This window comes from Parasteatoda tepidariorum, chromosome 9 (assembly GCF_982258835.1).
Source record: "Parasteatoda tepidariorum strain Cologne lab strain chromosome 9, Ptep-v5.0, whole genome shotgun sequence".
In the NCBI taxonomy this organism is placed as follows: domain Eukaryota; kingdom Metazoa; phylum Arthropoda; class Arachnida; order Araneae; family Theridiidae; genus Parasteatoda; species Parasteatoda tepidariorum.
The window spans coordinates 79524207-79550334 of NC_141763.1; the positions used below are offsets into that span (position 1 = coordinate 79524207).

Below are 26128 nucleotides of genomic sequence, written 5' to 3' on the forward strand. Positions count from 1 at the left end.
CCTAAAAAATTCCTGGAAAATACTTGTTAAGACATAATGCACGCAAATAAATAAATGAGCTTTCAGCAGTAGTTTTTAACTAATCTGGTAATAAATTTTTCATTTAGATAATAAGATGCCATCAATGATTGCTGCAATAAATGGCATATACTAATTTTTTTAACTTTTATTACTGTTACCTAAAACTTTTAAAAAAAAGTTCCAAAATCAAACTATTAAAATTATTAAATCTTAGAATTCTTAACTTTTAAAATCACTTTTTGAATTTTTTCTATTCTTTTTAACAATTATATAGTAAGAAAGTGTTCTCTCTTTAAAATTAAACTGGAAGCTAATTTTCTTATTATCTGGTTTTAAATTAAATTTACTTTCATCAATTCTTTAACTATTAATTATTTTTAAAGGTTGGTTGGGAAACTTTGCAAGATGAATTCTGCAAAATTTTAGAAAAATCCAAGTCTTCAAAAGAGCATGATGATATATTTGACAACTTAAAAAATGCAGTAGTTGATGATGCTATACGAAACCATTCATGGGAAGAAAAGGCCGTTGATATGCTGGTACTTATGTAGTTCTCACTTTTTTATAAAATACTGCAGTATACTCTATAGAAAAATGCTGTTTATGTAATTCTGTTGTCTATGATTGCAATGGTTTTTATGTATGTTTTCATTATTTGCTTTATAATTAGCGAATTATTCAATTGAATGCTTTGGAAGACAGAGCTGTTACTGATAAGCAACAATGGGACTCAGCTATAAAGTTTTTAGAAGCTAGTGTTAAAGAAAGGCTGGCTCAAAGTAAGATTTTGTTTTAAGTATTTATATTATGTATTTATTTATATACTTTTAAGGAAAAATTTGTATTCGTATAAAATGTCTGTCACTTTGTACCTTCATTAAAAGACCTAACAAAATAACTTGTAAACATTTCCTTCTGAAAGATCTTTGTAGAAATGTGTATATGTTTAAAAATGTGTGCCACTTTGTGTCTTTATTCATTGTGGTTTGGCATTAAAAGACTTAGCAAAGTAACTTTAAAAGATCTCTATAGAATCTTTTATAAAATTTTGCTGAGAACCTTAAATCCTTCAGTTACATAATGTATAAGATAATATACATAATTAAAATATATTGTTAGAAACATTTATTTATTATTTCGGTTTTTTCTTGTTTTGAATTTTTTTTTCTTAAAATATAACCATGTTTGCAGCTCAGTAGTTCACTAAGCTAGAAAAATCGTTTTTTTTTTTTTTTTTTTTTTTTTTTTTTTTTTTTTTTTTTTTTTTTTAAATTAGCTTGGGACATTTTAAAAAGCTAATGTCTCTTAAGATTTCATTATAACTTGTGTGTAATTTATAATTTATCTTTTGACCAGACTTGTAATAATTGTTTTACAAAAATAATATTCACTAGACTAGAGGTATTCACTAGCCTCTATCCACTCGACGAGCAATAATTGTTGTTTTTTTAAAAAATTGAGGATATTTTAATAAACTAATGTCTCTTAAGGTCTTATAATATATCTTTTTTTTTTTTTTTTTTTTTGTTCTTTATAGCTAGTTTATCTCACCCTTTACTAATAATTATCTTGTTCAATAAAAATAATCAAAAATCTTAAGAAACTGATATTTGCTTATAAATCAAAATTTTTGTGTAATTAAAAGATTTTTTTTTCCCACACCATAGTAAATATTCATTAAAGTTAATGATTATACTCTGCAATAATATTTTTTGATGTTTTCAACCTATTTTAATACTTTATATATATATATATATTATTTAATGTTTGTTCATATCCATGAACTTATAAAATGTCTATCATAACTATTTCAGGCAATTTTATTTATTCATTGTTGTAAAATGTACATTTTTTTAACTATTAAAAAATTTTCAGCTAATGCTTATATTTATGAAATGGAAGGGCCGTCTTTCTCTGAACGTTGGTTGCATTGGATGAGTAGAACATCTGATCAACAATTGTGGTCTAATGTTAAAATAGAAATTGAAAAACTATTTAATCATTATGTGAGTATTATTTTAGATCTGAAAACTATTTAAGTATTTTTAAATTTCTTCCAAACTTTGCCAAGATTTTCTTTTAAAACAAATGGCTTAAGAAATTCCGAATATATTCCACACACCCTCCAGTACATGACCCTGCAATAGCTAATTAATAGCGATTTTTTTTAATATATTATTGAAAATTTTAAAATAACTTTCACTCGAAAAACCTGAAAAAACCATCCAAGCTTGACATGCATAGTCTGTCTAGTTTCCAAAGCTATGAGTGCCGAAAGAAAATCCTAAAGCTAACATTTATGCTTCATCATTGTTATATGGCTTGATACTTTAGATTTTTATTTATAAATAGTTACATTGCTAAATAACTTAGAAAAGAAAAAACAAGATTTTCCATTTTCAGGGAATAATGCATAATAGCTGATCTAGCTTGTGACAAGCTTGGAAATTAACCTATCTTAAATATCAGATATCGGCAAGTTGCGATTGAGGTTTAATGTAAATTAATCTGATTTTTACTAAGTTTAACAATTGCTATTATTTCCTGTAAAAATTCAGCTATGTCTATAATTTTGTTTTAGTTCTTAATCATAAGTAACATCTTAAATTACTTTATAGCTGATATCACTATTAATTAATTATTGCTATTTGTGATTTAACTATTACCTTGAGTTTTTAGGATTCTAGTGCAAAATATTGTTTCTTTAATTTCTATACTTGTGTATTATAAAATTTACACACTAATGCTTAGTAAATTTTGTTTCTCACAAAATTTAATATTTGACAAATATTTTCATCCATTAAGGAGAGGAAGTAATGTCGTTAACAAGGGAATCAACATTCAAGTGAATAAAACAAGATTCCAGGATATCAAGATGGGCTGATGTAACTGGAGTGGAAATAATTTTAGCATTGTCGAAATTGAATTTATTCTCAAGATTCCAACAATGTGAAGCAGCTGTGGAATCATTTCAATTGCTTTACATTGTTGGAATCTTTGGTATAATTTTAATTTTGACAATGCTAAATTTATTTCCCAGTTACATCAGCTCATCTTGATGCTCAGAAATGTTATTTTAATGCTGATTCTCTTACCAGCAACATTAGTGCCTCTCCATAACTCATGGAAATGCATTTAATCCTGATTTGCCTCTCAGCCACTGTGATTTTTCTTGTTCTGTTTTTAATTTTTTCTCTCTCAGTTTCTGTGAGTTTTTGTTTTTGTTTTTTCATTATTGTTTCTTGCCTTTATTCTTTTATTTTTCGTTGACAATTTTATAAGGTTTTTTTTTTTTTTTTCAAACCATTTTTGTTTCTTTACATTTCTATCAAGCCTTGAAAATAGGCGCATATTTTTGATGAGGTTAAAACATGACGAATGTTATTTCCTATTACTTATTTCTGATGTGAATAAAGTTTCCAATATAATAATAGTTAAAATTTTGTTTTTATTCCATAACAAGATGCATTTCCAAATTTACAAATGGACGAAAAACTTCAAAAGTTGTAGTAAAGAAAACAGAACAATAATTTAGACTATCTGGAATTTTATTAAAAAACTAATGTAAAAAATAATTTTATTATTTATTACTGTTTCTGCTATCATAATCTACAATTTATAATAGATATATTTTTAATTATGTCAGTATTTTCTTTTCCTTATAATAGCTTTCTATTATTGGTTTCAACTAGCTTTTTTGCTTCCCATTTGCTTATTTGAGTTTTTGAATGAAGATTTATAGGGCATCAAACTATGCATTTTCTAAAAGAATTCTATTTTTAGAATATTACATATTTTCATATCTAAAATACAAAAAAGCATTTTATAAATTATTCTACTTATAAAGTAAACATTTAATATTTTTGGTTTTAATATAAAATATTTGAGCTGTAGCGACAAAGTGACAGTACCTGAAACTTAATTATTTTTTTTCTGGTATTATAGGTTGCCAACTGCTGGTGTAGTCAGTGATAAATTTAAAATATGTAACTTTAGGTTTCCTGTATAATTTGGAATTTGCAAAAGTTTTACTTTATTCTTCAAAACAGTTAGCCAGTGGTGAATGATTGGAAATAATTTCACTGATCCAAATGAAGGATAAAAAATACAAAAAAGATTATGCAGAAGAGCATTCCTAATTTATTTCTAGCTATCGAATGTTTATAATTCAGTTACTTCCAAATGTTGATTCAACCAAATTCTATTCCAGTATACAGCCATATCCCAGTTTTCCATTCATATCCAGTATCTAACAATATTCTTCATAGAAGAAGAGAAAGGGTGAAAAATTCGAAATGATTTCCCTAATCCTGGTGAAAGATTAAAAAAAAAAATACAGGAAAGATGATACAGGCAGAAGAAAAAAGAACATTCCTAATTTATTTCTAGCTATCTAAAGCTCATAATTCTATTAGTTCCAAATGTGGATTTTGTGCAGTAGTGAAAAGATAGCTCTATACTTTATAAGAACGATTCTGTAGTGTAAATGACAATTTACACTCCATTCAATTGGAAAAATGCTCAGTGTTTTTTACTTTAAAAAATTGAAAAAAAATAAAAGTTACTATATTTGTTTATTATTATGAAAGAAATTATAACTTTATTACTATTTTTGAGATACAGTTAAAATGGGTTAACATTTAATATTTATTTAGGAAATCATACAAAAATGTATTTTTGAAATGTATGTCAGTTTGCTTAAATTTTAAGAGGCATTTGTGGTTCTTTTTTATATATTTTCAATGTAACATTTTTGTTTATATGCTTATTTAAACTTATTCATTAAAAGTATAAAAAATGTAATTAAACAAAAATGAGGACCAAAATTTAAGTACAATAAGTCAAAATCGAAAAGCGCTAAAAGCAGCATAAAACCAAAATTGTTTTTGGTATGCAATTTAAATAAATAGGAGAGAACTTAAATAAAAACCTAACAAAATTTTAAAAATAAGCATGTCAGCAAAAATAGTGCTTCTTCAGGGGTCACACTTCCCTGCTAACATGCTGGAACCTTTCTGTAGTCAGTGGTTCAACCAAAAACTGACTGTGCCCTGAGGACCCATAATGGAAGACAAAATTCAATGGTTAAAATAAAAAAAGGAAAATCCAGAGACGCATAATTATATCTAAAAACATAAACCAAAAGTTCTCTGGGAGAAAAACATGTCAACATATGAAATCTGTAAATGGAAAGTAACAATTAAAATAAACTAAAAAAATTAATTGCCAGATCTTATTTCTGTTATCTTATCTGTGATCTTATTGCCAGATCTTTATCTGTTTTAATTCTTATTCAGACTCACAGCCCAACTTTAACAGCTGATGAACTTACCACTATAAAAAGAAATCTTCAAGCTGCAAATGTGGAAGCTGATTATGATTTAGTATGTGAAATATTTGTTTTCTTCTGATAGAATTGTTTAATGTAATTAAAAAATTGCTGCTTTTCTCATTTCTTTCAGTTTAATTATTTCTTTTAGTTTCATTAGATTTTATTTAATATACATTGTTATTTGTATCAAATATCATTAATATGAAAAAAGTTCAAATTAAAATAAATTCATTTTTATTGAATAACCGTGTATTCATTTTGAGGAAAAGGTGAAGTTTTGACATGATTGAATGTAGATAGACAAATATTGTTTAGATAATTCTGTGCAGTAATTAGCAGTACTCAATAGTTGTTCTGATATTCCTGATTTTTTTGTGTGTTCAGAACTTCCCATTTTCTACAAATACACTTTATGTAAAAGAAATTGAGTTAACGATTATACTATATCAAATTTTTACTGTGATGAATTCAGGTATCAAATCCTTATTCATTATTTCTATCGGATGCAGTAACAAATCGCGTAAGATTAGAGTTTTATAGTTTAAAAATTTTACTTTGTCCTCTACTGTTTTTAAAATGGTGAATTCAGAGGCAATTCTTAGAATGAGGCTCCCACACCTCAGGGAGGACAGGGAAAACCTGGCATTGTCAGGTTTCTGATTTTTTTTATTTTGAGTATTAAAAACAGAGAATAGTCAGGGAAAATTGCAAATTTTTACAAAAACCTGGAAAATTCCTACATCTTACCTGGAAAGTTTCTACATCATACCTGGAAAATAACCAGTCTGAAAATTTTCAGTAACAGTTATTGAGATTCGAATTAAATAATTTTTGCATCAATTACAATTATTTGATGTGAAAATTACATATTTTAGGGAAACTTCCTTGCTTCCATCCTTATTCAGTGATATTTTTTTGCTCACAAAATCTGATATTTGACCTTGAAAATAAAAAATCAAACTTTTCTGATGAACATTGCATGGTATAGATAAATTATGGTCTTGATTTTCCTTGAAATGTTCCTGATATACCTTGAAAAGTAAAAAAAATAAAAAGTAAAATAAACAAAAATTTTGAAACATCTGAAATTGAGCAGGAATCCTGTTAAAATTACTTTTTGTACAGAAATGTTCATCAAGCTGTTCACTGTATTTTAGTTATAAGATTTTTAAAACCCTAATTATAAATTAAGGATGTCTTGAACTTGCAAGTTTTAATTAAATCTTGGTATCAGGGAATATTGACAACTTATATATAAATACCATTAAAATGCAACAGTACTCTAAAAATGTTCTAAATTATGGTTTGTTCAGTGCTTTATTAATAAAATTATATTGAAAATTGTTGAAACTTTCTGTTCTGAACAAAGCAATTCTGAAGTTAAAAATAGTGTATTTTATAATTCTTTTGCGATAAAATTTGCTGAAATTATTCTTAAGTAGAATAAATTCTTTTAAGTATGTCTTTAAAATAAAACTACAAAAATATGTGTTTATGACTTTGAAACCATGTGGAAAAAATAATGCATTTCATATCCCAATTATTTGTTTGTCTTTAAAAAAAATTTTATAGAGCGAAAAATAATTAACCGAGTATTTTTCTGCCTATTGGTTTAGAAAAGACAATTCGTTTTATTTGTATTTATTTTATGATTTATTTTCGTTAAATATGTAATGATGGTATTTTTGAATAGATTTTCATTTTAAATTGTTGTAACAATTGAATCCTATTAAATTACTACTTTTAATTTCACTTCATTTTAAAAAAGAAATAATTTCATCGAAATAATTTTAATATAAACGAAGTCAGTTTATTTAGTATTATTGTAAACTATCAAATCAGCGTTATTTTTTAATAAGTTTGTGATTTCCCATTTTTTATTTTGGACAGTTAATAACTATTATCAGGGGTGATTGTATTCCGGGGGCACCCCGAAATTCCAGATTTTTCGTATCTTTCTTAGGAATCTAAAAACTAGAAGCGTGGCATGCAAATTTTGCAAGAATATTGTAGAATTACGCGTATTTCCGGACAATTGGTTTACAGACTTCTGCGAAACAAAAAGTAATAATCTGACAAAATGTTGAAATTTTTTCTAAATCCCGTGAACGAGACGTTTACATACATTCTTCCGCCAATTACTTGAAGAATTACATCTTATGTGATTCTTCCGCCAATTTTATTCTTTTGGTTTGGTGGATTTTCACCATTTGGAACTGCTAATATCGTGATTCTTATTCACACGATTTTATAATCAACTATCGATTTTCGTATTTACCTAATTTAAAGGCTTTTTAGACCACGTGAACAATTCGTATTCACGCAATTTAAAATATCGTAAATTGCAATTCCTATTCATGCGATTTAAAAGTCCATTATTGTTATTTGTATTTACACGTTTTTAAAACCCAATATTGCGATCCGTATTCACGCTATTTTAAAATCCAATATTGCAATTCTTATTCACGCATTTGTAATATCAAACATCGATTTTCGCATTTATGCATGATTTAAAAACCACACATTGCAATTCGTATTTACACGATTTAAAAATCCAATATTGCAATTTGTATTTTCGCGTTTTTAAAATACGACATCGTGATTCATATTCTTGTGATTTTAAAATCTAATATCTTGTTTCTTATTCACGCGGTTTTAAAATCCAATGTCACGATTCTTGTGAGAAGTAAGTTTTTTCTTGAATTATTTACTCTTAAAGGTATGATATTCTGCATTAGTAGATAATTTAATGATAAATGTTAATTCAAAAAATTATGTTAAATATAAAACATTGTATGGTATATAAATTGATATTAATTGTTTCGCTTAAAAGTTTCAGGGTTTTTCACTTTGTGTATGATATCAAAATTAAATTTGTACTTTTATTTTCTCTTGATTTCTGCAATGCTAGTCATCCTGTATTAAGTATTGTAATTTTTTTTCTATTTTTTAATAGATAAAACAAGTATGGCATCCGCTTCATAGAAAGCATTTTCTAGAAAGGTCCTTACAGAAAGCCTATGATTGTAAAAGGGCTTTCTATCTCTATCAACAAGGATTGGATTCAGAAGTAAAAAACTGTTTTTAATTAAATGTTAATGTATTAAATACATAAAGCTTTATTCATATTATTTTTAGTGCTTGTAAAATGTTTTTTTTTTTATTTATTTCTTATCATTTTGTTCATTTAAATTGTCAGTTTAAACTGATGGTACCTAAAGTATTATTCTCTCAAAACTTTTAGATGGATTGCAATGATGTTGTTTTGTTTTGGAGAATACAGAAAATGCTACAAACTACATCAAATGCTCTTAGACAACAAATAATGAATGCAGAAGGTAAATTTCTTTATTTTTAATTACCTTTACTTGTTATGTAAATATATATGCATGATCAAGTATAATATGTAATTGTATGTAATGTAGAAGGTAACCCAAAATTAACTCTGATGTTGAGAGCAGCATTATTAAAAAAAATGCTTGGATAGAATTATGCAAAATTAGAAATTCTGAAATTTGAAAAATGGTAAAAAATTTGCTGAAAAATTAATTTAATCTAAACAAATGTTTTAAAATTACAACTTTTATTACTAATTGTCTTGCATTATGTTTTTTCCTAATTTGTCTAATTTTAAATATATTTCATATGCTAATTTAATTATATTTATATTTTATGCTTATATTATAATTATATTTGAAATATTATATTTTATTTTATGCTCAACTGAAAACATAGATTTTTGGTGGGTTTCCATAGATTTTTAGTAAAAAAACTTATTTCTATGATATTTAATTTTCTTATCATTAAACAATTTTTTAAAAAATAATAACAATTTGCATACTGTAGTCTTATGTAGAATAATGTCTAAGAAATTTTCTTTTGTAATTTTTTTTATTAATTCTGAAGTTTTTATTTTACATTTATTTAGTTATATTTATTATTTACTTATATCAATTCAGAGTCACTATTTCAAGCTTAAACTTCAAAAAGATTTCCTAAAATTTTTATCTACAGACCTATGAAACTATCAATTAATCAAAATTAATTAGTGTTTTGTTCAAATTGATCATGAATTATATTATTTTAAATTATATTTGCTTTAAGACTCTTTTTTTTTCATGGAATATAAATATTCATAAACTATTGAATTCATGTTTAATATTATTTAACTTTCATAGAAAACATATTGCTGTTTTCAGATGTTTTATTTTAATAATTGGAACTGAATTATAAACTTAATAAAGAAGTTAGAAAAAAACGATTTGACCATAATAGACACCTGATTGATGTATTTATACCAATGCAATCTATATTAAATAATGATGCTAATTCTTGATTAGGAATGCATTATCTTGCTCAGTATCTAAGTATTTATTTGTTTCTTGAGTGTTCCAAAAATATCTGAACTATATATTTGAATTTTATATTTGCTTAAAATTTTAATCCTGTAATTTTATTTTAGTATTTATTCAAGTTTAAACTTTTTTTTTAGCTCGTAGATTAGAAAAGGAAATAAAGGAAGTCTTAGAAGATTTTAGTCAAGATAATGAAAAGAAGAAAAAGTTATTGACTGGACGGAGAGTTACTCTTGCTGAAGAACTAAGTAATCATTCAATATTTTTCTGTTTATTAGTAATCAGTTTTAATTAATTAGTGATCAGTATAAGTATTCATTCAATATTTTTCTGTTTATTAGCAATCAGTATAAGTAATCATTCAATATTTTTCTGTTTATTGTATTAATGATTGTTATATATCATGGCATAAAAAATATTCTAAACTCAGAGCTCATTCTAGGCAGGGTAAACAGGGTGCAGCACCCTGCTGCCCTTTTAGTCAAAAGAATCCACCCTGTTGCCCCTGATGTAATAGACTCCATACCCTTTTTGCCCTTTCTTTCCTCAACCCTTCTTTATTTTCAACTCTTTTTATTTAGTTTGTCATTGCTGTCAATACATAGATTTATATGGGTAAGGAAAAATAGCTATCACACCCCCTTGTTGCACTTGTCTTTGAAAGTTTGCAGTTACTTCCACTATCATTAAATCATAATTATTATTAATCATTTTAATTATTAAATCATAACTACAGACACTTAAAAACATACATTTATTATTTTATTAATATATGCATGCATTTTAAATAAATTACTAAGCTAATTAGCTCATTAACTCGATCTATATATGTTAATTTATTAATAAAAATTAGAAATTAATATGATTGCTTTGATACTTTTAGTAAAGTAAAAAAAAATATTGACAATGTTTATTAATAGAACGTGTAAAGCCCATATAAAGAAATTATTGCCTTTTTAGAATAATAATGCCCTTTTTCTTAAACTTTTGCACCCTGCCCTTTTTTTTTTTGCCTAGAATGAGCTCTGCTAAACTCACTAAGAAAAGAAAACTACCTCTTACTCCAATTACCATGAATATTTTATATGCCAAAACTGAAATCACATTTTGGAAGAATATTCTCCAAACTTTTAAAAATTTTGGTAATTGTATCAGAATAGTATTCTGTCTACTATATATATGCTGGCAAAATTCAAGTGTGTATTATATAACAGCAATTTTAAAAATATTGTTTTTTTCTAACAAATTAATTTAATTGCAATTATTTTTTATCTGCATGTAGGGCTTGGAACAATATAGTGATAATCAACACTTTTTTCAAAGTAATAGGTTACAACACAATACACAAAAATATTTGAATAACTACTAGGAAATTGCACTGCTTTTTTTATAAATGCTATTTGAAACAGGTTTAAAAATGTGGCTTATCATTAATTTTTTTCAAGTGAAGCCCTTTATTTATATATGTATATAAAGGGCTTGACTTAAAGCAATATAATGATAAGCCACACGCACAACATATACACATATATATTTCTATGTATATAAACAAAAGAATGCCTTTTAGAATATTTGTGAAATTGATATTTTTAAAAGAATAGTCCAAACTTTAAAATTCATGCACTTATTTATATATGTATATAAAGGGCTTGACTTGAAGCAATATAATGATAAGCCACACGTGCAACATATACACATATATATTTCTATGTATATAAAAAAAAGAATGCCTTTTAGAATATTTGTGAAATTGATATCTTTAAAAAAATAGTCCAAACTTTAAAATTCATGCACTTACTACATAGTTAGTACAATTTTTATCTATATTCAAAATTAACCATTTTCAAAAGTTTATGCCATGATCTTTGAAAATGTGGTACCAGTTTTGACTCATAAAATTTTTAATACTATTTCTATAAAGCCAGTTTGACGCAAAAGTTAAGGCTGAAGCTGTTCATTGTGAGGGATTGTTGATAAAGAAATTCATTGCCAGTGATAAGAGATTGAAGCCCATCTAGCTTCAGATGGATTAGTGCAAGGAAGTTAAGGTGTCTGTAGCACGATTCTGCTGCTTTGACTGAACTTTTATTGTTGAGATTTTTTTCACTTTTCAATTGTTGAGAAAAAAATTTTGCTCTGTAAAGTTAACACTAATGTTAGACCAAATATAGTGTTTGAGTATTTTTTAATTATTTTTATTTTTTTAATTTCTTTCTAGAACGTGTCAGACACATACAAGAAAAGTTAGAAGAATTCGTTGCTGCTCTTCATGCGGAAAGTTGATTTTAGCGAGTTAATTAATACTACTTTATTACTTAAGAAGCAGTTCATATTGTTAATTATAACTTATTAGTCATCTCTACTAGTTTGTCAATTACAAATGTAGATATATCAAAATCTTTATATAAAATATATAAATTTTTTTTTTTCAAAACTATTGTGTGTTCAAAATGATTGCTTGTATGAGAGTGATTGATTTTTCTGAATGTGTATAGAATTTTGTAAAATAAATTGTAATTCTTTGTAATTTACTTACTGCTCCTTTTTCCACATAATATTTTCTGAACAAAGCCTTGTTTTAATCTTTTATGTACTGTGTTGCTAATTTGTTGCATAATTAGATAGGTAATTAAAAATCCACTAATAAGAATCAGTATATTCAACTTTGTACTTAAATCACCTAAGGATTATTTCGATAACCTTCCATCATCTTGATTCACTTTCCTGGATCCTCTAGAATAAACCATGCTTAAAGTGAACCTGATAACTCATACACACAATCCATATGGGCTGGCATACCAGTACTAATCACTTTAAAATAAAGTTATTGAAAGATGGTGGTTGACATAAGTACTGAAATGTTTTAGAGTATCATTAAATTTACTAAATTAGTTTCTGTTCTGTTTCTTTTATGCATTTAGATAAAAGTACAATGAAAAAAAAATATTTTTATTTTCAAGTCTAGAGGTTATTATCTTGACACTAAGTGACTCATAGATGCTGATCTTTTAACCTGTACAGTATAGCTGTGATAATTTCCAATGGTTTGAGCCAGAATAGATGCAAAATAGACAAAATTGATTAAGTCCTGAAAAAGCACAGTAATATAATTATTAAATGCAATTAATAAAGTTTTTGAAAAACATAATATAACAAAACATAATTTTGACATTAACATTTATATTTCCTTTTATCTGGAAGCTCTTATGCACAAATACTGAACATTTCAATAACACAATTTGTATTTTCTGGAATTTAACTTATTTTAATTAACTAAACTAAAAATATCCCACATTTTTTAACATAAATTAACAACACACAATAAAAGCGCATCTCAATAATTTTCAGCTTACACATACTGTTCATGCCCTTTCACTAAAACTGGACAAGTTATTGTGAATTCTATGCTTAGCAATAAATCTGGAATACATCATAATGATGGACAAGAATCATTTTTGAGTAGAATTATTAAATATGATGTTCTGAGTGTTATAAAAACGATAATTATCAAACATGATAATGTTGCAATCACTATTAACCACTACAAATTTTGAATGCAATATTTTTGATATTATCATAATGATATTGTCAAGAAAGTTGATCAAAATCGTTTGATAAAAACTTTGATTAATGTGAAAATAAAGTAAACTAGTTAACCTGTAAAAATAAATATATTTCCAGTGTTCTAACTAAGCTTTTTTAGAAGGGCAACTCGCCCTGCCTGCCCTTTGATCTCTATAAATGCACTCTCTTTCCTCTTTTTTTTTAAAAAAAAAAATAAGATGCCCTCCCTTAAAAACACTGCCTTTTTATTCATATTCCATTTTGGAGAAGAAAATAATTCACTGTTTAAATAATAATTACACACTGGCAAAATTATCTCTGTTTATGGATTGAATTCTGATTACTATTCCAAATATTTACTCTGTTAAGATTATTCTTAACTGGTCAAATTTTTATCAGTATCTCTTTTTTTTGGGAGGAAGGGGGGATATTACTAAATTTTTTAATATCTTTAAATTTTAAAATTATTTTTTAAATAAATACCTTTTATTAAAAAGAAATGCACGTTTTGAATGTTTATTTTTATATAATTTTCAGTTTAAATTATAGATAAAGCTTTTGAAGTCTTAAGTTGTTTATCAGTTTTTTTTTAGTTTACTTTTTTTGAAGCAGAAAAAATTATACACTGAGAAGAGATTGTTTTTTAGCATGTCTTTAATTTTTATAAACTACAAATTTTTCTCTTTTATAATGAGAGGTAATTATTTTTTGAAATACACATGTAAAATAGTATAAGAAAGTTATGTAAAAAAAAAAAAATGTGAGCATCAAATTCAGTTATTACAAATTGTTACACATTTTGATACATTTTTACTCAATTAAGTGAATTTCAAAACTCAAAGTGTCATTTTTGAGTGGAAGCCCCTGCCCTTTTTTATTCCTAGGGAGAACTTTTATAGTGTAAAATAATGATCTTTCTCGGATGATGTAGTACTATTTTAAATCATCTAACACTGCTTGTTACATAGCACTACATTAGTTTTTCATTAAAAAAATACAGCTCATTACCCAACTGTCTTAAAGTTTATGAATATTAATACCAATTTGCCATTCATTTCAGCAAAATATTTTTGATATATAGCTGTAAACTATGTATTTTCTTGTAAAGTATGTTGTTCAATTTACTTTGCAGACAAATCTATATTTAACGTTGTGTGCTTTTATTATACCTTTACATCCTTGCATATATACCTGAATTTCTTCTGTATATTAATAAACATTTTTAATTGATTTAAAACTCTTGATTGATTGACATGATTAGACAATTATCTTGATGAAATTACCCATCATAAAAATTTAGTTTCAATGAAATTATTTGAATTGGCATTTTTTTAGATTAATTTTTATGAAATAATTGATAAGTGATCTATCTAGAAACTAGAAGTACTCAATTAAATCCATAGATCCCTTAAAATTATTATCTTTGGTCTATTATGAAGAAAGAAAAAAAACTGTCTTGTGTTTTAGATTGATGTTATAATAAAGACATAATTATCTGTAATTGGTTTCGGTGAATTTATGTTCTATATTGATATTAATTTAAGGAACCAAAACTTGACCTTAATGTCACCAATTCTTTTGCATCTGACAAAGTGAACATTTTATATCAAATGCTCAACATGTTGGTAACTTAATTTCACTTTTTAAAAAACTAAATTATTCTTGCATACCTTTATTGTAATATCTAATTTAGAGAAAAATAAGTAAATAAAGTTTTTGAACTTCATTTGTGATTAGCTCATCAAAAAATTAATATTTGTTTATAATTAATTTCGATTTTTTAAATATATTAATGTGAGTAACAAATACTTACTTGAAAACAAACTATCAATGTAACATGCCATTTATTAGGTTGAACATTTGCAGCTCCTGTGATAGAAAAAAAAATGTCAATCTTGCAGAAATCAATGTGAAAAAAATGGCTAAAATTCATAACAGCATAAATAAAAATAGCAAAGAAAATAAATAAAAAGCTTCTGTTATAAAGTGATGGGATCATAGTTCCGTTTTGATAAATTAGAATATTGCTCAAATTAAACCGATGATAAATACTAGCACCAATAATAAATGTTTTCATTTAGTATGTAGATTGTAGAAAAATTTTTTTTTAATTTCTCTATATTAGCTATTAATTTTCTCTTAAAATTGAAAACACTTTTCCGATATATATATATCCCTTAATGTTTGTTAGTCATGATAGTCACAGGAATATCAATCCTCTCATTATCACTTTATTCATGAAGTATTATCACCACTTTTAATTTTAAAAAATATTCACATGACTTATCAGGATAAGATTACCACCATTAAATGTGTTATTTGTTTGAATTTAAAATATTTGATTTTGACTAAAAAATGTAGTTGTTACTAGAAGGTAGTTGTAGATTTTGTGATAAAGAATATAGCTTCCAAATTTATTAGTTAATTGAAAATGCTTCCGTCTAATAGGAAAAACAGTTAAAAAATTGCTTGTTGCTTCTGAATTTTATCATTCTACTGCATTTTTAAAGTTGTAATAATAAAAACATGATTAATATGGTAATAATTTTTATTTCTTTTCTCTTTTTTAATACGAGCTACCTTTGTTTTTATTTGTTGCAAAACTCCATAGCATTATATTTTGTATGAGTGTAATGAAATTTTTTTAATTTAAAATATATAAGGGCCTGGACAAATTTGTTAGAAAAGAGTTTCAACTTTTTGCCAAATTAAAATACCTGATACTGCTGCAAGAATTATAGTTGAATTATATCCTATGATTCTTTTTTGACTAATTACAAAATATAGCAAAAATAAAGTACATGATGCAAATACTGTGACTCCTTGATATAAGAAGATTGATCCGTTTGATGTGTATGCCACACTAGTTCAACATTATTTCATTATCGCCAGTATCACAATGCTTGCTGGTATACTTAAAACCTGTTTATTTACGCCATCTTGAATGTTTCTGTTAATGATTTCCAGTGTTTTACGTTCCTAACAAGTTGAGTATAATAGTCATATTAAATTAAAATATATTTTATATAATATATTTTTAAAAAAATCAATTGATGTTGAATTGATTTTTTAAAAATTAGGCTTGTGAGTTTAGATAATTAGTCTAATAATTTTATTAGTATAATTTTTTTATAATAAGTTCAAATTATAATAATTAGTACTCCTGAATAAATAATTTAACTATGCCCATTTTGTACTCTAGTAGTTTTTGAAATGTTTTTTTCAATGGTTTTGTTTATTTGAATTGTAGGAAATAACGTATAAATATCTTTGTGTTGAGTATAAATTCTGCCATTGGATTAAATAATGATAAACTATCTGAAAATACCAGTTATGTTAAAGTATTGTTTGAAGGAAAATGAATCAATCTCAAATTTTTTTACCAGCAATTTATCCCATTCTCAAAAATCAAAAAAATCATGTTACGTTTTACTTTAGCCATTCCATACTAATATTTTAGAAGAATATCAAATCTCACTATAAATGACTAATAGTATGTTGCGTATTTTCCAAAAGTTTTTTTCTTTTAATTAAATAAATTTTATACACAACCTAAATATCATATTGTTTGAAAACTTACACATTTTAATATTTCATAAAACTTTAAATTCTTACCACACAAAGTAGAAGATGAAACAGATAAATACAGCATTTTAACAAACTGCCCAAAAGCTTTTCGTTCCTCTATTCTATCTGCACTTCCAAATTCCCAATTATTTGGCTGAAAAGTTTACTACCTTTATTCAAAATATTTAAGTTAACTTGCAAAACTTGAATTTTCGTGTTGAACAAATACAAGAAGCAGATTATTTCTTACATCAAACCTGTAAATTAGGAAATAAACCCCAGCAAAAGTTATGACCGTAGCTACAAATGTTTGTGCCATCAACAACCCTTCAACCTTGTATTTTACCATCTGCCTTGACAAGACAGCTGCAATGAAATAAATGTCACTGTTTTATTCACTATTTTAAATTGACTGTGATTTTTAAAATATAGACAAATTTTACATTTTTGTAGAAAAATACAAGATGGCTCTCAAATTGTACAGAACTTGCTAACTATTGTAGCAAAAATTTTTGTCAAAAAAGGGTTTTGCTATATCATATTTTATTCAAGTGTTAACAAGTGTCATACATTTTTTAATTTCTGATTGCAAGCAATTTAAAGTGATGTATATACATAAAGTGCAATCCTCTGCTACTATACCATCCACTATATGGAAGGAAATTATACTAGTTATATATATCTAATACTTTAAAATTAAAGAAAGTATTAGGTTGTCTATTTAAAATAACCCTAATATTAATTGTTTTAATCTGAACAATATAATTTTCCTGAGCCACGATGGCTCAGGGGATAAAGCGTTCGCCTTCCAATGCAGCGAACCGGGTTCGAATCCCAGTCGATAGGAATTCCGCATCCGGCTTGCACCGACCACAGTGCTGACTTAAAATATCCTCAGTGGATCATGGGTTAGAGTCCCCTTGCCGTCTGGCTAACCGTGGGAGGTTCTCGTGGTCTTCCCCTCCATGTAACGCAAATGTGGGTTAGCTCCATCAAAAAGTTCTCCAACTAAGGCAAATTTCTCCCAATACTCGATCCAGGAGTTCCCTGGTCTTCTGGATTGGGTTCAAAATTGCAAGGCTACGGAGTTGAGCATTTGTTGTCGTAAATCCATAAAATGTGGTTGGCTGTTCAACGACGGTTATAAAATATAATTTTCCTGAATTATTTTTAAATATTCAAAGAATGAAAAACTTTTAATGCCTTTAGTTTTCATATATTAATAAATGAATAAACATTAATATTTTTATATAGCTTAATTTAAACAGCATTGTAAAAATTTTTGCAAAATAATTATATATTCTCGTTATTATTATTATTTTTTTTTTTTTTTTTTGCAATGTGACTGAGATATTCTCTATAAATCTTACTTTTTCCATTCATAACTATATTTTTTAAAAAAGAAAAATATATAACTCCTTTTCTGGCGTGTGGGTTATTTAGGTACATATTTTTGCCCTTACAAAACATGTATTATGTCTTTAAAAATGCTTTATTAATAATCCTTCAATAAATATGACGAAACCCTGTTGTACCAGATGGGGAAAAATTGTTTTTTTAACTGAATTTCTGGGAATTTACATAATACCACTCAGTTTCCCTACCCATCCAATAACATTCATTTAAGTATACAATACATAAAGCAAAATTTAAGGTTTAATTTTATAATTAGTGTAATTTAAGTGAATGGCTATTAGTAAATCTATTTACTTGAAGCAAAGGCCACTAAAACGATGTTGAGAAGTTGCAAGATTGATCCACAAGATATTGTCTGGAATAAATAAGAGTTCATAGAATTTGATTATCAAAATAGACATCAGAAATTATTTTATGTTCATAATTATGTCTCTGTAAATTGAAATTGTGGGGCATGAAATTTCAGCTCATACCAAAATAGCAGAGAATTATCAATTTTCAATCAAAATGACGTATATTTCCCCTTTAAATTTTTATGTTTACAATTCTATTTCATATATTCAATTCTCATATATATTCATATTGTTATATATATTCATTCATATATATTATATATTTCATATATACAATTTTTATTTTAATATATACAATTCACATTTCACTCTCGTAAATTTATAATACTTACCAGAGCAAAATAACCTGTATCTAGTTCATTTTTTACACTATCGATCAGAGTGAAAATTAGAATGCTCACCAGCTGAAAAAAGAATTTTTAAAATAAAGTTAACCAGTTTTTTCAACCATATTTAAGTTTACTAATCATAAGTATATACATTTTTAACCAATTTCAATTATCAAGGTTTTGTTTTTTTAAATAAAAAAATGTTTTTATATTACCCCTCATTTTCTTAGCATGCCTGTAACATTTAAATAATTATTTTGAGTAGGTAGCGATATTTTATAAATGAAAACGTAAAGCGTTTTATTTAATTTCTAGTCTGCCTATAGAAACTCCATGCTTGAAGCTTCACATTAATCTTACAATTGATTAAATAATAAATCACACAGTTATATTTTTAAGCCGCTCTTAAAAATAAGAGAAGGATCACTCCGTATTTTTATTTGAATTTCAAGCTTATAAACTGCAATTCAAAAATGTCCGTGGGAAAAAGTAGTTTTGGCTAATTTCTCCATAAAACGAAAATATTACCCTAATAAAACATGCAACGTTTGATTTTGAAAGAAAAAGTGTGAACTGTTCGATGTTCAAAAAGTATAAGGAGCCTCGTTCGAGCGCGATGGGTTTTGAATCGGTTTTAATATTTTTGAACAAAAAAAGACAATAAAAAAATTCGAAAAATCAGATTTTATCAACAACATTTATCTAGTCTTATTCGCGCTGCGCACAAACTACATCAACCATTGTTTTCCCTGAAGTTGCTTCTGCCTCCCTTGCCCATTTTTCCGACGTGTTGCCATGGATCGTCACCAAGCCTACCTTTTTGAATCCTCTTTTTCTTTTGCTGAGAGGTCAACGTGCGCGCACTTAGAATCTACACTACAGTATTCTCCGGATGCCCCCTGACCGAGGCGGGACGGGGTTAAGCTTTGATCTAGTTATATTAAATTTAGTTATATTAAATTTCGTATTTCTAAGTGCCTGCTTTAATCTTAAAAGTACACACTGGCTTCCACCATTTTTATTACATGTATATATCTATTTTATTTGTTCTGCTTGCCTGGTGGCTAAGGGGTCAGAGTACCAGACTGCAAAGCCATTGATTAAGGGTTCGAATCTCGTTCAGGGGGTGGATGTTTCTCTAATGTGGCCCACCCTATGAACGGGTATCTGTGACAGTGTGGCTGCTGATCACAAGTGTTTACCGGGTATCGTTAAATGAGCAACATTTTCGATGCGAAGATCGAGAATTCAATGCCTTAAAAAAAAATTTCTGAAATTGTTAGTTTCAATTCCCAGCATTGAGCCGTGGTGGAGCGGGGGATAGAGCGTTCGCCTTTCAATGAGATGGACCGGGTTCGAATCCCAGCGATGGCTTGTCGATTCGAATTCTGTACCCGGCTCGCACCGATCACAATGCTGACAAAAAATATTCTCAGTGGTAGACGGATCATGGGTTAGAGTCTCCTTGCCGTCAGGCTAACCATAGGAGGTTTTTGTATTGCATATAATATAATTAAATTGTATATAGATAATTTGGTTATACCTGAGTAAAAGAAACTAACAAGATTTGATATTTGAGTAAAAAAAAGGTCTGTTCATTCTTTGTATAGTCATCTTCATCCGATTTCACTTGTGTTGGAGCAAGATATTCACGCAATAATGCAGAAGTGTCCTCGAGATGAATTATTAAATCTGCAAGAGCAGTTTGCCTTTCTTCGTCTTCTTCCACTGTAGCACAAGTTATCAACGAAGGACTTCGCGAACGAGATGTGATAGAACTGAAAAAACAGGATTGAAGTATTTAACGCCTTTATAAACCTTTTTTTTTTTTACGACTGTAGTGAATTGCAAATTAAACTTAAATTTCCACTTAACCTAAAAGCTTTAAAGGAAAATTAAAGAAAATTCTAATTCTTTTTTTTTTAATTATTTTTTATTCAAAATGTAAATGATGTGTAATGATGATAAATGTAAATATGGAATTTTTTTTAGCTTTTAATTGAAAATGCGTGTTTCTAAATTTCGATTTAAGCCAACAACTCATCATATTTGTAAAATTATGAACTTTATAAGAACTTTATGAAAAAAAAACGAATGGCAACTTAATTTATAAAATATTATTTATTTCTGCTAAATAAGCATTCATATATTATTTTTTATATAATTAATGGTCTTTAAAAAACTTTTTTTTTTAGTTTGATAGTTTACATCTTAATTATACACATAACTATGCAATAAAGACTTAACATAGATTGAAATAAACATTACTAGAGTTAAATTCAAGACTGAATTTATAGATTAAAATAATTCAATTTTATTTTACTTGATTTTTTTTATAAGTAAAAATTGATTGAGTTATCAATTTTATGGCTGGTCCATTCTAACTCAATGTCATTAAACTTATGTATACGACGGCACATTTAAAAAAAAATACATGTGTATAGGTATATTATAAGTGCATGCATTCAAATTAACTAGAGTATCATTAAATACGAAGATAAACCTACACATTTGAATAAAGTACATATTATAAATATTAAACATTTTATTAAAATAATGATAGTTATTTTTTGGAGAATTTATAAAAATTTCCCCCATTAGCCCCTCCTCCCTATTTAGAATGCCATTAAAATGCAGAATTTTTTCTTAGTTACAAATGAAACAGCTTTAAGAAATATTAATATTACTCCTGAAAATATTAATATTACTCCTTTTAAAACCTTTTAGTAATATTATTAAATGAGAGACAAAGTTAGCATCAATATTCCCGGTTTAAACGGAAAAGTTACAGTCTAGCGTTAATTTGAGATATCCTTAAAATAATATACAGCAATTGTTAAATAATTTAAATAAGTCAAAGTATTTACCCAATTTCTAATGATGTTTGAACCAAGCTGTCGATTAATGGTAAAACTCGATCGCTGGAAGTAGGAGACTGCAAAATGAAACGTATTTTAACCATCTTCAACATGCATTCAAAAATCACACTAATTTACTTTCCATTTAATTAATGTGTATACTGCACACAATTTAAAAAAATAAATAACCACCTTAAATAACTTTTGATCTAATGATCGGATCTTCACATTCTAGGATTCAATTTCAATGGTTGGAGGGGGTAATCTCAAATATGCTAATTAATTAATGCAGACGATATTTTAGTTACGAAATCAAACACAAAAACGTGATTTATCTGAATTAACATATCTCTTTTTCGATGAATTTGGATTTTTGACCCCCAAAATATAGCGGGTAGCTCAATCTGGAAAATATGTTCCCTATAGTTTGGTTAGGAGAGTGATCTAAAGTTTGGACCTCTTAACGTTAATTTTACTTAAATCTATTATACGTTATTAAATCTCAAGAACTTTTTAAACGAATGGTAAAATTTTTGTACACAACTAAATAAATTTGTTTATCCTAAAACATTTCCATGCGAAATCAAACTTTTAATAAATAATTTTTTATTATTTTATTTAATAATAGTCGAAAACATTTTGTACTGAAAAGTACACAAAATTTTACGTCATTTTAAAGAACCCAAATTTTAAATAGCAAAATACAAAATTCAAGAGGTCAAACAGTTCCTGAGAATTTGAAAAAGTCGTATTTTAAAAATTCGATATCTCAGGAACTTCAGATGTCAATTCGGAAATCTAGAGAAATCGCGGCTTCACATCATTATTGCATTCAGTTGCTGTGCGAAAAGCTCTAACACATCAATCCACTACTTCGATCAACTGATGCAAAACAAGAACATAAAATTTAAATTATCTTACCTCAATCTCTGTTTGAGAGTATTCATCAATGAGGCTTTTAGTTTGTTTGCTTCCTGAGAAGTCCACAACATTATTCAACTCCCAATCAGCCCACTGTACAGACTTATTTCTTGAGTGACGATTTGTTCGATCGCTTAGACTAGGAGATTTCTAAGGAGGAAAAAATAGGAGATGTGTTGAACCCTAATCTAAATTTCTGCATAACTAAAAAATTTTCTGAAAAACTTAAAAGCACGCTATTAGAATTCCATAGCAAATTATTTTTTACTTGTATTATTGACCTGAAAATTAACACCCGCCATATGGCCAGAAGAAAAAAAAAATTGGCGACTTAAATTAAATGAGCAACCGGTCACTTTTCTCCATCGCATTTTTTTGTTCTTTTCTTAAATTGCTTTTTCATTAAACGATTTAAGAAACAAACATCAAAAAAGTACATCAATGCAGAAAGACTCTGGAAAACAGAATTTTTATTAAAATGTGCAATGTCTCCATTCAAAATTTCGATATTTCTGAATCCATCAATTTGTTATGGAGGGATTTATGTAGAGAGTTCTTTAACCTGCGCCATGGTTACGGTACAAGACCATGAACGGACATCTGTCGGCTCATGGATCTGTACCGTTATTAAAAATATTATAAAAATTACACCTAAGCGTTACATTTTAATCCATTCACGAGAATTCTTGTTTTGTTTACATATTTCATTGAGGCTAATACTTAAAGTTTTGAATCACCCCCCCCCCCAGTTTTAAATCGATGGGTACAGTCTTACTCGGGAGGTAAAGGCGGCCTGTGCGCAATATTGAACTCATTGCCTCTGTCATGCCGTTGGTCGCGAAATTGTAGAACCCTAACCTCCATGATGTCTGACCACCAATAAGCTGTTGCTTCACTTTAGTTTTTTAATAGTTTTTAGTTTCTTAACACTTTAATTTTTTTTTATACTTAATGGTTCCTAAATTAATAAGTCACAAAATTTTGCATTGAAACAAACATTTTTTAATACCTTAAGTAAATTGTTAAACACTATAGGGAAATTGTAAGAGACAAAATTGCTATTATTTTCGATTTCGTATCTATATATATAATACTCTTCTTCTTTTTCTTTTTTTTTTTTGTAGCTTTACAGTAAATGATTGTGCAAAAAATTCAGGAGATCTGATTATTTTGTAACGGTTCGAGAAAGCCACGAAAAGAATTTTAAAATTTGTTATTTTCATTTTTTAAGTGGACACCAATCTCTACTTGAAATACCAAATAAAAATAATGGATGAAGGAAAATCCATTTTTATGCATATTATTTTTATTCATTTCACTCTATGATTTAAAAAAATATTTCGATTTAATAATTTAAAAAATATTTTATATACATACATACTTTCATTCGATTTATTTTCATTGTAATTAGTGCGTTAGGAGGCCACCTCTACGCTCACCGTCATCGGTAGTTAAATTTTTAAAGATTTTTCATCTTATTAAACAGCACAATACCTTTAAAATATACCTTTAGGGGGTCGCTTTTTTAGATTAGGAGAAATAGAGCTTCATATTTTCTTGTACTTCTATGGAGTTTTCCTCAAAACTTTAAAACAATAAAGTGATGCGATTTGTGGTTTTGAATAAATAATTTAAAACTACGTGTTTTATTAGCTTTAAGAATTTTCAAAATCTAATTTTATTGCTGTCTAAACTGATAAAAACTGATTTGGGTGATGCTAAAAAAATTTTTAACGTTATTTTAAAAACGAAGATACATATCAGAAATTTAAAAATAGACAATAGTATACTATTTAATTACCTGTCAAAAACTGCTACACTCTCAGAAATGAAACTCTCACTTTTGACGATTCACCAATCCTTAAGCAGTACTTCGTTAATTTCGAAAATCATTTCGTCACGAAATATGTGATTTGTGGCGAAACGCGAACTTTTAAACGTTTGGCGAAAATGTTTCCTCAGTTTGAAACCTGTTCGTTGTGCATTGTGGGAGAGTACTACGCTGTCTGGTTTGTATGGTGGTCAAGAAATTGGCCTTACACCAAGAAAATCCGGAGTTCGAATCACTCTTCGGCAAGAGTGTAATTTATGTATCTGTCCTTGTGCCGTGCCATCTGTATGTTGCGCACGTTAAGTGATTATTTAGAAAGTTAGGGACATTAGGCAATGCAAGTTTTTTTTTCTTAAAAGAAAAAAATAGAATGATGAAATATTTCCTTAATTTTGATGAAATTCGTTTCCTTGAAGAATTGACGCTAGATATTTCGTCATTTTGGCGAAATTTTTGCTCGGAGGATATACCAGGAAACGGTTTCGCCAAAAACGAAAAAAGTTTCGCTATAATCCAGTACTCATTTTTAACAGTCTAGTTGAAGAAGTATATTGGCTTAATTTTGTCAAAAAAATCATCTAATCATTCATCCAATTATCTAATCATTTACAATCTTTCGTTATAATCCAGTATTCATTTTCAGCAGCCTGGTTAAAGAAATATATTGGCTAAATTTTGTCAAAAAAAATCAATAAACGCCGCACGCTTTATATCTCAAATTGTGATTGGACGGCGGCATCTATCGAAAGATATTACCAAAAGTTGTAAATATCTTAACATCAGTTTATTTGTGAAAAATAAAAAATAAAAAGAAGATTGAAAGCATATTTAGAATCTTTCCACCCCTTCGACAGTTGTGTTCGTCCGGGGAAGGAAGGCCCCTTAAAGAAAAAAAAATTGTAAGACAAAAGTTCAAAAACATAAAAAATATCTAGTTTTCTTAAAAATTTTTTAAAAAAGTGATAAATTTAATAAAAGTTTGAATTTTGAATGCATTTTACTCAAAGTAAAAGGTAAAAAAATGCAAAGACGTGATAATTGATTTTATTATTTTTTAATACATATCATACAAAACTAAACCCTTATGGTGCTGAATTTCAGTAAAAAAAATTTTTTTTTTTTAATTTTATGCCAGTTTTTATTCATTGAGTTTACAGTGTCTATTAATTTAAAAATCAAATTGGTCAAAAGATAATTACAAAAATAATTATCTAAATAAAATGGCATTTAGTTAACAGGTAAAATTGAGGTTTAGCTACACAAATAGATAAAACTGACACTTACAGGTAATTTTGATGGAATGGCAATTGGAGAAGTCCGTCTTTGTTTTGCCCCTGTCTTATCACTTTCTTTAGTTTCTTCCATTTTGAGTTAACATTAAAAAAAGGTAAAATAACTAAACTAATTTCTTTTAGAGGTGATTCTAAAACTTAAGGTACTTTTAAACACATTTCATTTTTCTGAGCTTTGTAAAAGAGTGATATTGACAATTGGTTCAAGCTCTCATTGTTTCATTTGTAATATTTAAGCGATATCGAAGATATGATGTCTACTGTATCTTGATTTAGTGATATCTAATAC

The 26128-nt window shown here is 27.2% G+C and overlaps 2 protein-coding genes across 3 annotated transcripts in view; one reads left to right on the top strand and one right to left on the bottom strand.

The window, feature by feature from the left end:
• The window catches only part of Opa1 (Opa1 mitochondrial dynamin like GTPase), a 41375-nt gene extending 29136 nt beyond the window's left edge, over window positions 1–12239 (top strand). For both annotated transcript variants that reach the window (XM_016052551.3, XM_016052552.2), the window contains 8 exons: window positions 405–560; window positions 692–800; window positions 1897–2027; window positions 5319–5405; window positions 8310–8423; window positions 8598–8691; window positions 9846–9956; window positions 11927–12239. In XM_016052551.3, coding sequence (XP_015908037.1) covers window positions 405–560; window positions 692–800; window positions 1897–2027; window positions 5319–5405; window positions 8310–8423; window positions 8598–8691; window positions 9846–9956; window positions 11927–11991 — 867 coding nt within the window. In that variant the 3' untranslated portion in view covers window positions 11992–12239. The remainder of the gene's footprint in view (window positions 1–404; window positions 561–691; window positions 801–1896; window positions 2028–5318; window positions 5406–8309; window positions 8424–8597; window positions 8692–9845; window positions 9957–11926) is intronic.
• A 402-nt stretch (window positions 12240–12641) lies between these two features.
• Window positions 12642–26128, bottom strand: LOC107439836 (uncharacterized). The gene is made up of 10 exons (XM_016052555.4): window positions 25832–26128; window positions 22717–22866; window positions 21805–21872; window positions 20481–20715; window positions 18941–19012; window positions 18550–18610; window positions 17090–17205; window positions 16888–16993; window positions 15086–15141; window positions 12642–12796 (listed from the first exon to the last, which is right to left on the bottom strand). Exons 1-10 carry the CDS (start codon window positions 25910–25912, stop codon window positions 12680–12682), a joined length of 1062 nt encoding a protein of 353 aa, XP_015908041.1. The 5' UTR covers window positions 25913–26128; the 3' UTR covers window positions 12642–12679.